The 11,820-nt window shown below is 40.6% G+C and overlaps 1 protein-coding gene across 5 annotated transcripts in view; it reads right to left on the bottom strand.

Moving 5' to 3' along the window:
* Nucleotides 1–4,526: 4,526 nt before the first annotated feature.
* The window catches only part of NRP1 (neuropilin 1), a 136,820-nt gene continuing 129,526 nt past the window's right edge, over nucleotides 4,527–11,820 (bottom strand). For all 5 annotated transcript variants that reach the window (XM_055308647.1, XM_055308646.1, XM_055308649.1 and 2 more), the window contains 2 exons: nucleotides 9,561–9,611; nucleotides 4,527–7,425 (listed from right to left, as the gene is read on the bottom strand). In XM_055308647.1, the coding sequence (XP_055164622.1) occupies nucleotides 7,136–7,425; nucleotides 9,561–9,611 (341 nt within the window). In that variant the 3' untranslated portion in view covers nucleotides 4,527–7,135. The remainder of the gene's footprint in view (nucleotides 7,426–9,560; nucleotides 9,612–11,820) is intronic.

The raw sequence follows: 11,820 nt of genomic DNA, 5'->3' as shown, positions 1-11,820 counted from the left end.
AGCAGGGGGTGAAAAAAATTTCTTTTAAGAAAAAATTGTGGTATATCAACCCTCCAAGTTCTTGCTCCCGAAGAATCTCATGGTAGGATCAGCCTGTCCCTAACTTTGTCGCTTCATGTCTCATTTCTAGCAAAATTCTCTTATCTATGCTGCTCACCGTGGCTTCTTTATTCAACAGATATTGATCACTGCCCTCATGGAATTTGGATTCTTAGTGTGGATGGATAATAACAAACATAAAATATATTCTAAGGTGAAAAATTCTACGGAAAGAAATATAATAGGGAACGGAGATGGGAACTGCAGTGGAGAAGGCTAGGTAGAGCTATGGGTATTGTTTGCTTTCTTTTCTTATGCTTTGGCTGCATATGGACAAACGCCTTTCCCTGTTTCCTATTTGGATAGTTGAGATGTATAGGGACTTTAAAAATTACTAAAAAGTACTAAAATGACTAAATGACTAAATATTACAGGAAAATCAAATAGAAATACACAGAACACATGAAAAATATAAAAGTTGGCTCCCCAAACTCACAGAGACCTTACACATATTGCCATATTGTCCTTATTCTCTGGACCCAATAGTTCAAAACAATCCCATAGACCCTTCGCCCAGTCTCCTCATTCCTGTCTCCTCACCTGCCTCCACACAGAGGATGCCCCCTCCTAATCCAACATTCAGGAGTCTCATCTTCGATATAAGGCATCTTATCTCATGGGACTGCTCACCCTTGATTATTTCTCTCCCTAAGCTTTCTGGTCCAAGAGACCTCACTTCCTCAGGAGGCAAGTGTAGTGAATAGCCTTAGCTGCCTTCTACAGTAGGAGGGTGGCTTTGCCCTTGCAAGTTGTGACAGACACACTTCCTGCTTAAGTATACATCCGCACCCCCATTTTTGTCAGAGCCTTTAAAATTAGGGCCACGTGTCAATTTCAGGCCTTAGCATGTAAGAGACAGTAAACAAATTCCTAGTCCTCTCTTGTGCGGAGACTAGAAGCCACATACTCTGTTTGGTGTTGCAGAAAGAGGCAAACAGCCCAGATCTCTGAGTCACTGCTTGAAACAGAAGAGTCCCGCAGAGCCACCCGATTCAGAGTAGCCTTTGCATAAGTAAAATACATAACTTTATGTGTTGAGCCAGTAATACTTGGGAATTGATTTCTTACCACTGCATAGCCTTGCCTAAGCTAACACCTGGCCCAACAGTAAAATAAGACCACAGTTCTATACGTTCCAGAGCATTCCTATAACTTTTGACCATGGTAACAAGAAGACTTTTCCTTTAACTGAGGAGGCCGTTTAGAGTCGCATTTAGAATGTTGGACGGGTCTTGGAAATGTCACTTACTAACTAGTTGTGTAACATTAATCATATTTCTCAATATCTGTAGACTTCAGTTTTGGAGACTTAAATTAAAATAATGTCATTTTAAGGATGAATTGAGGCATCTAGTAAAGTTAGATACACAGTAAACATTCAGGAAACTGTAGTGGTTATGATGATAAGGAGTTGAGAAATGTATGCAAAGGAGATGCAGCCATATGCTCGCTCATTAGTTGAAGCAAACGTGTCTGATGTCATAGCTGTGTACTCTTAGGGAACAGAAAAAAGACAACTGGTGCCACTTCCTGGACCTCTCCACCCACCCAAACTTCTTAATAAATAGGTGAAACTATATCAAAGGGCTGATTTGTTATTTGGATACCAGAAAGAGTATTTCTTCTTACAACTAATAGCAATTTAGGTGACTTAAATACATAGAGGATTACAAGTTGATCCAGAAGAATTACACTTGACTCCAAAAACAAGATCTTAATGACAGGGTGGGGACATGTCCAAATCACTGAGAGGAGCATCACAGGGAACCAGGGCCTGCTTTCCATCTGGGCAAGTCGTCTCATTCATGCAGCACAAGGGTGAGACTCAGTATTCTTCACAGGACAGCAGGTTCCTTCCCAATGCAACACTTTGCCGGAGGAAGAGACTTTCCAACTCCATTAACAGGGTAGCGACAAGAATGTATCAGCTCTCCATGTCACACATTTCTTGAACTCCTATATCGTAATAGTACCATTCCATTTAGCTGTACAGATGAGAGACAATTTTTCTATGACCCTCCCCAGGAGTCACCGTTTGACAACAAGTCTCTATTACCTGTAACAAAGAGCTTACAGAACAAGATGAGAAATCATCAAAGAAAGATTCAAAAGGATTCAGTCGAGTTTTACCATCCAGGATTTCAACATCTTTCTAAACTAGTAAACTGTGTGTGTTGGATAAATAAGGCAATTTCTTTTGGATGGGGGGACTTGGCTTTTCACAAACCGGTCCTTCTTTTTCTCCCTGACCACACTGATGAAAAACAGAGTATACGCTGTGCTCTGTAGTTCTTTAAAATTTTTGCCCAGCAAAACACTTGATCAGCACATTTCTCACCCTCAGGAAAGCCCATGTGTAGGTGCCTCCCAAGGATTCAGGCACAATGGCCACAAAGTGCTTCTGAGTGGGATTTCCCATTTACTAATTTTATTTTCTGTTTTCCAGGCTGCATCATGCCCAGACTCTTCTGGAAGGTGCTTCATGAAACTTGCAAGGATGTTTTCCCCATCTTTGAGGGGTTCAAAATCATCATTGGAAGTAAACCATGCTCTCGCACACCTGGCTCATGGTAAGTACTGACTATGGTGGCACTTCTCAAACCTGAATGGATGGGAATGCAGGTCATCTGGGGTTACTGTTAAAATGTCTCAGTGTGTCTGGGGTAGGGCCTGAGCTTCTGTATTTCTGACAGGTGTCCAGATGATGCGGCTATTGTAGGCAGATCCTTGGGCCCTACTTTGAGGAGCAAGGTCCTACGTGAGCACCTTGCAAGACATGCAGGGCTGTGAGGTGGTAGAAGCAATGGAAGGGGAAATGAGATCAGATACATACTGAACTAAGCACTCAACCTCCCTGAACTTTGGATTCCTCACAGAGCTGCTGTGAGAATAGCCAATGCTCTCAGTAAAAACACGTACCATGACATCAACATAGAAGATTCTCGTGAAGTGGAGTTTACATCTTTCCTCCTAAGATGTTAAGATCATTTCACTGGACCTTTAGTGCTAACATGTTACATGCATGTGATAATCAGATGTTCTTATTTGTATCATCTTGCAATGTTTCTTTGGGACAGTTTTTTTTTTTTTAAAGGTTATTAGTCTGGTCTTACCTGCTTTTGGTGCTTGGTTCTACTTACTTGTAGGCTCCTTTCACTCCCTTTCTCAACCCCCAAGTTGAAAAATCTGGTAAAGATCCCTTGGTGGATATAATTTAGGGAAATGGAGCTAAATCTTAGCAGAACTGCTTTTTAATGCCACACAACAGCTATAATTACCATTGGGGAAGCAGAAACATTATGGAATGTTACAAAATTCATTTGATTTGCAAAAAGACCTAGTGCAATTCAGCCTGAGTGGCTATTAACGAGTTATTAGGGAAGACAGGAGATAGAACAATAAATAATTTTCATGCTTTAAGTTAAATGTTTCAACCCTCATGCCACATTTAATTCCTGACTTTGGGAAGTATTATTGTACAGTGATGTAGCTCATTTAATCCAGTAAGAAGAACGGAGCCTAGCAGCTAACCAGGGGTGGCAGAGGGGTCAAACACACATAGGCTTAAGGCCTTCTCAAACAATGAAATGGAGATCATATTACTGGAAGGCCCTTCGAATTTTTCAGAAAGCATCTCTAGTTTAATTAATCTCTATATTAATCAGAATTAATGGATAAGAAAATCCATGTTTTCTGGAAACATCCTTGAAGATAAGTAGAATTTAACTTCAGTGATTACCCTGCTCTGTCTCCTTCTGACTCTTCTCCCTAAGCAGAGAGTCCTAAAAATCCCCTCAATAGGGAAAATATCCCATTCTTGGATAAATCTGGGGAGATGCATAAGGCAAAAACATGCAGAGAGAAGCAGTAATATTGATTCACTACAGAGCTGTGCAGAGCAGCTCACTTTCCAACAAGTCCTGTGCTTTTACATTTCTTTGCAATCAGAGGACAGTAAAGAAAGAATTATTGGTCTGTGGAGAGTGGGGCTTAGTGTAGGCCAATTTTGTTGGAGCAAGTTTTAAAAAGGGCCCTACTCACCATGCGTTGGCTTAACACTTCTGTTTCTTTGTTGTTGCTGTTATTATTATTACCGTTACTATTATTTTTGTCCCAGATGGAATAGAAATTGTCCCAAGAATTACCAAACAGCCAGTTGCAATTGCCATGCTCAACTTTGCCCTACACCTACATTTAGCTCAGGCACCACATAAACGCTGTCAGTCTATTACTTATTTTATACTGACAGTGTCTGATTTGCGTTGATAGTCTACTTTCAGGATATGTCTTCTTAATCTTCTCTCCTTATTATGATATACTTTTTCAAAAAGAACTTAAAAAAAATCTTGAAAGTTACCCGATGCTGGTATAATACCAATTTCTTTAACAATAACAAAGCTAATAGAATAAAAGCCATCAGGTGTGGGTATTTTATGAAAATGTTTAATTCAACTGTCTCTTTGGAATGTAGTAGTCATAGTTTGGGATTGAAGTTACAGTTCGGTTCTATGTGATTTTTATGCTACTCAGTGTCTGAGAATACAAATGTCATTTAAAGTTAAGGCTTCGCTGTTCATTTTGAAACAACAATTTACAAGTGTCATATTGTCATAGAAAATAAAAATTTCTGTAAAAAAAATTTGCACAAAATTTTATGATGGTACAAAACATGAAGCAATCATATACCAGTAAAATGAAAACATTTTACTACAGAAAGTCTTATAGATTTCAATAAAGAAAAAATATGTTATTTTACACCTTTAAAAATTACGAAACAATCTAAAACAATATAAACTGAACATTTTGTAACACTGCCTTTACAAATTAATAACTTTATAAACATATAATTTTTAAATATATTTATCAGTGCAAGATACTTTAAAATTTAAAGTTGCAGTATCATTTTTCCTTGGCTAAGGACAACTTTAAGTCTGTTGCCTTAAAGAAAAAAATCAGGTCTTACTTAGTGCTTTCATCCTGGTACGATTCTAACAACTAAATGGATGTCTCTGGGGATAAAAATCTATTCTTTTTTCATAGTGATCCACACTTTCCTGGAAACAAAGAGCATCCTTTAATCCAATTAAACCAAGATGAATGGACTGACCCACCCATGATGCAAGTGTGACTCTCACGAACGTATCTGAACGGGACCCATAGCAATGTAGGAAGGGAGGAAACTCTAAAAGTTCTTCTGTCCACCATGGCCTGATATGAACATACTGAAAACAACCACAGCTTCTTTGGATTAATTCACACGCTGCCTGATAAGACATTTATGGCTCTGTGCTGTTGTCCGAGGCTTCCATCTTAGGCCAACAGCAGGCTTTTCCTTTGTGAGCCATCGCAAGTTTCTAGATGCATTCAGTCAAGTCTCTATTTATTCAGGGTTGCTCCTAAATGGATGCTTTTAAAGATTTGTTTTGACTCTACTCGTTTTCTTTCCCTGTCTTATCTTAGAATACTTCACCCCAGGCACCAGGATTTATAGTCACTTTCTTAAATTAACTGTTCTTTCTTCCACTTCCCTTGTCTGATTCAATAGCAAAACAAGAAGGTTCTCAGGGGTCATTTTTGTATATCCGGGTGTAAAAATCACATATTTTTGGATATTTGGAGAACTGTACTCAGTCCTTCCTCGGGGTGTCACTTGAAAGCCAATTAGTATTACCTCTTCCCTCAGCTTATCACTCTTTCTATTAAATGCACACATTCTATCACAGATCATTTTGATTGGAGCAGACAAATGGCTTAAGGAAAAAAGATACTGTCACTTTAACCAGTTAACAAGAAAACCAAAGTTAGACTTTGGAGGGCAAAGTTAGGAATTTCCCTTATTTATTTACTTTTAAACATAAAGTCTAGCAAAATTGTTTGCCACTGCCAGCAGGTTAAAGCTGCAAGTTTCTTTTCTGGACAATGGCAAATGCTTAAGTTCTAAGAGAGAGAAAAGACAGAGAGAGAGAGAGAGAGAGAGAGAGGAGAGAGAGGAGAGAAAGAGTTTACATTTGAAAATACATTCCATATGAAAGACCAATAAGAGAGAATATTGCAGCTTTATACAAAAGGGTCAAGAGACATGAAATTGAACTACAGAAAAAGCAGAGCAATTAAGCACATTGCCAAATCTTCGGAGCCCTTGCCTTCCCGGGGGCTGACATCTCACACTAAAATATACTTTCTTCTTAGTCAGTGGGCCACCAGGGTTTGACTAAAGAGTAGGGCTTTCACCAGTGGGAAACAGAGCGGGTTGTTAATGTAACACAATGAGAACCAGTACAAACAAAAAGGCACTTGAGAGGACATAGACTAGCCAGTGCCAAGGAGTTTTCGTTGCGGTTGTCGGCAGCACACCCGGTTGCCAGCAGTGTTTGGTGAGGGCACAGTTTCCTGTATGGAGTTCACAAGCACGAGGTTTAGTACAACACTGGAGAACATCGAGAAAATCTGACGGTATTGCTTTGTAAACAGAGCTGACACACTATACCAGTACTGAGGGTCTACAGTACTTTAACATAGAACATCCTAATCCTTCTCTGCCTATGCACGACGTGGGCAATTATACAACAGGTGCAGCTTCAGGAGTCCACTGAAGTGCAGTTATTCTAATATTTTCTGGGCACTGGGCTACAGATAGCACGTCCGTCAAAAGGGCCCCACTGAATACACTTGGCGCCAGCATCTTGGATTTCACACAGTTTCCGAAGAAAAGAATCCATAAGGGGAAGAGGAGAGAGAAGGGGAGGGACAGTCGAAACGAATCAGTAAGTCATTCATACTTGGTCTCAACACCAGCATTTGATTATTCAAATTAAACCAACAGAAAAAAAGCTGACTGTACATGATTCTGATCGTTAACACAGCTAACTTGTTCATATCTGTCGGCCGTACTCATCGAAGCTCCTGAGAAAAGCCTGGCTCAGCGTCATCAACGCACTTCCCAGCCTGTACAGTGAGAGAGACCAACAGCTCCCCAGCACGCTCAAGTCATGTCCTTCCGCTTCCATTCTCCACTCGTCGTTGCACCTGTCCACCTTCAGGCCTCCGAGTAAGTACTCTGTGTGTTCAGTTTGTCTTTTTTCAACTTTACGCCATCCACGAGTTCAAAGTTATAGTTCTCCAGGGCAGACAAGTTTCTTTCTGACATCCCGTTGTGCCAACAGGCACAGTAGAGCACGACCCCGCACACGGCACCCAGGAGGACACCCAGGGCGCTCATGGCTATGATGGTAATAAGGATGGGATCCAAGGTCTTCAACACATTGCCCGGCGTCCTGGAGATGTTCTCATCACCTTCTCCCGTGCCTTCATAGCCAGGGGTGCTCCCTAGGGGAAGAACAAAATTGGCCCCGTGAGCACTGCCAACATACCAGGTGAAAGCAGATGGAAGATTAGAGAAAGAGGAGAGAAAAAGCAAATCACACGTTCCAGTTTTGCCTGTCCTCTCTCTCGAGCCTGCGGGGGATTCCTGAAGAGAGGTTTGGCTCCCCATCACCAGGAGGCACCAAGATTGATGTTTTTGACTCATTATGAATTGAGACGTGGGAGGGGAGAGTCGTGGGGAGTTGATGCTGCGATTCTGGCACATAGCTTAGCACGCGGAAGCAATGGGTTCTGGGCCAACAGTGAGGCCTGGGTTCTAATCTAATTCAGATTTCATGCAGCCTGCTGGCTGTGCTAGATTGCACATTGATTGTGTTTATAGTCCCTGGCCAGGTCATTAAGCTTTGCAAAATGCTTAGTCACACGTTCATCCAGTGGGATGGGGAGGTGGGATTTAACCATGCCCTGTGCATTTGCCTGATCCCAAAACCAGGCACAAGGAAAGGCTCCAAGCTGCCCTTCATGTGGCGCTGCCTCCAGTGTGCCTGGGCGCGGTTCACGCAGGTGTTTGCTCCCCCACAGGCAAAATCTTCAAATCAAACAGACTCCCCCCCGAAGCCCACTGTGGTTTCACTCAAGAAGGACAGATCTTTCAGAACAAAGCAGATGCTTGCTGCTGACATTTAAAATGGGTTACGGCTCAAAGCTAGAGACTGTGTCTGTGTTGTGCTGAATAGAATACATTTAATAATCAGCATCTTTGCAGCCTTGGTGGTTTCACTGGAGACAGTCATGCTGCTCTGCAGTTCAGTCACTGGGGAAATGTTTTCTTTAGAGTGGAACATGAGAAATTATTAACATGGGAGCTTTGAGTCTAATTACGTGGTACTAGAAATGAGACTAAAATGTTAATGCACAACATGCATGGTGTTTACTTAATGGTGTTCAGATCAACAAAGATTCCAATCAAGGAAAACTAAAAATATGAGATGCAAGTCCCTAAACAGGGGAAAACAAGCCTGGGGGCATATTAATATTCTCTCCCTTTAAACATTGTTTTGAAATGACCTCTAGTAAAATTTACATCTTGGTGTGGGCTATGTAACTAAGCTAAGTGAGCCCGTGCTAATGTTATTATCAGCCTAGTGTAGTGCCACATTTATCTGTCTCTATCAAGTCCAGGACTGACTACATTGGGTCTGCTTTTTTTACAGGTGCTCATGCTCATGGGCAGGACACAGAACTGCTGGTGGCAGCTATGAGTGATGTTGGGGCAAATGTCCAACTCCATAACTGCTGGCTGGGAGGTGTGGAAGCTTCTAGAAATAAAATAATGTCAGGCGAGGCCCAACTCTGATCAAATGTCCTGTATCTGACCACAAATTTGTCGAGGAAAATACACATTTTCAGATTAACTGGTGTAAAGTCTGAGGCTATCACCCAAATAACTGTGCTACTTAAGGCAAGTCACTGCTTGGAGCCTCCTCCTTACCAGCTAAATGGGGCTCAATATGCCTCAGAGAGCATACAACATAACATATTACAGTGCCTGGAACATACTAGCTTCTCCATGAAACCTTACCATCATCATCCTCATCACTGCCTTCATTATCATAAAGTCAGAGTTCCCATGTAGAGGAGGAGGGGAACAGATGGGTCAAACACAACAGCCTACCATAAAAATTGGGCTTCCGTCCTCAAAGATCATATTGGGATGTCAACCAGACAAGCATTTAGGTGGGTTTCAAATTACTGTATGAAAATCAGGGTCGGTCTTTGGGTAAGCTCTGGTCTTCACTGGTTCCCTATTTCCATAGTAGTACAGTGAGAGTGTTTCACCTGATTGCCCTCCAGGTCCTCCTCCAGCTCAGACAGGGCAGGGCCAGGGCCAGTGTAGCTCCCCAGGGCTCAGCTGCTCACACAAGCGGGACCTGCCATGGTGTTCCCCTAGACCTTCTGGCAACTTAGAAGAGGGATCTCTGTGACAATGACCCAATGCACAGCACCAAGGGCAGAGATGTTTATTCTGTTTGAACTGCTATCCTCTACCAGTGCACTACATTTCCAGAAAGTTGTTTAATAAATATCCTGAAAGCCATAGTAATTTTTCAAAAAATTGGTCAACAAGGTAAACCTACCTGTTTCATCAATTTTATTTTCTGGGTTCCTTTTATCCAGGTCTGATGGTTCTGACAAGTCAAACAAAATTGAAAGAGATATTTGAACTGCCAACAAAATCCAATACACACAAACTACATAAACCCCGACACGCACACGTACACACACATTCACACACTCGCACTATTGGTTCTGCTGGATTTTCTTGGGAGTTTTTAACGCAATCCAACCCCACCACATAACTGCGGAAAAACGGGGAGATGGTGTCCAAAGACTGTGAAATTGGTGTCACATCAAAATCCAGCAAACACCGCTGTTAGCAGAATGTGTGGTTTTAGAAGAAGAATGGAATGAAATAGTTCTGGCATCTGGAGTATGGGGGAAAGCTGATGGAAACAGGAAACAGTAGTGGGGTTGAGTGTATGGCTACCATCCTGTGCTTTTGTAGATAACTTCTTCTTAAATTGGGAGAAGGTTAGTTTGTTTTCCCAAATAGTATTTACAAGCTCTTTAAGGCAAGAGACTGTGTTCTATGTCTTACCCTCCCCCTCAAGATAATAATAATGAAATAATAACTATAATAATAAAATCAAATAAATAAAATCTCTGGAAGAAGCAGAATCCCAGCAGCCCATGTGGTTTTGAGTAGAGGGCAGAGAGTTTCGAGTACTTGATTCACTGCTATATTCCCAACATTTATACCAGTGTCCAGAACAGAAAAGTTGCCTCCATGAATATTTGTTGCATAAATGTGCAACTGATAACTGATAAATGGTTGATGGTCTCATAGCATCCATGGCTAAATATATAAGAATACATATTTGATGAGTAAATACAGAGTTATCTTAGGCATCTTTTGACTGGGACTGCAACATAGAGTATTTTGATGGTGCTTTAGTTGTGACTTGCTGAGTACAATGCCCAGCAACAACTACAGCCATGTGGACCAGTCCCATGAAAGCTCATAGAATTGCCCTGTCCCCCTGTATATTCACTGGAGCACTTGGATGATGCTTTGCATACAGTGCGCAATGCAGTTAAAACTTGTTGAGTGGAATTAAACTTTATTCCTTTGTTTTAGTTTATGGGGTTTGCTCTCACATTCCAAACTCTTCATTTTCATCTTGTAATAGAAAGCGACAGTATTACATGTACTGTGTAACGACATGAAATACATACTTTAACAACAGTGTAGGCTTGGATGTGGGCAATTTGTAGAGTAATCACAACTGACATATTAAGTGTTATTGTTTCCTGCAAAGATCTGCTAAGTAGCATGGCATTAAATAAGTTTCCTTACACAGTACGAAGAAGCAGATTCACTGCTCTTTCCCCCCAATTTCTTTAACAGACCATATCAAATTATTGCCACTTTAGGATTACACATATTCAATATATTGTATAATAAAAGCTTTGTAAATTACTGAAATGACCAAAAACCCATTATAGCCAACAGATCTCCTTTTTCTTAAATTTGTCCAATAGGCTTATTCCATTTTGTGATAATTAACATCGTATTATATGATATATAGGAAAAGTTGAAGTGTAGCAAATGGAGCTTAAGACTAATTACTGTGCTATTACATTGCCATTAGTGATGCTATTTATAATTATACATCAAGAACCAGGGAATACGAATTGGTTTTCAACATCAACTTTCATCCATATATACTAGGCCAACAGAAACCATAAACTCTGTAATGCTATGCAAAGTCTCAAAATTTCATTTATTCTGCTGAGTCATTTCAACTACTTTTAGAGTCAGAAACATCTACTTACTTGTAATAAAGCAAAGAATTGTGGCTTCTATGATTCATTAACAATGTAATCTTAATTAAGTTCACTGTGCTCAAAATTTGTAAAGACCTGCTGTTTTGTTTATATGCCCAGATATTTGGAATTATCCAGATGTCTGAGTTTTTCCAGTTTTCATCAAAATGTTTTGGCATGTTATGCATAGCCTGTAAACTCTGAGTCTTTCTCCTTCTTCTGTTTTTTTTTTTTTTCTTTTCTTTTTCGAGTCTTTTTTCTTAGCTATGGTTTTTGGGTTGATTCCACATTATTTACAAGGTTTTGCAGGTACCAATCAGACACCAAATGAACTAGGTTAGAGAATGGAGTAGCTAAAAGCAAACTGACCTGGTTTTATGGCATGTTGTATCAAAGTATGCATTTCATATGATGTGCTTAGGGCCCACATTGAAATTCTAAGTTTAAATGAGCAAGACAAAAACCCTCGCATGAAAATCTTAATGCCCTGAGCAAGCGTGTCACTGGCTT

Source organism: Nyctereutes procyonoides, unplaced genomic scaffold (assembly GCF_905146905.1).
Source record: "Nyctereutes procyonoides isolate TBG_1078 unplaced genomic scaffold, NYPRO_anot_genome, whole genome shotgun sequence".
Lineage (NCBI taxonomy): Eukaryota > Metazoa > Chordata > Mammalia > Carnivora > Canidae > Nyctereutes > Nyctereutes procyonoides.
Note: the sequence above shows the minus strand (reverse complement) of the source record. Positions and strands in the feature narration are given on the sequence as shown.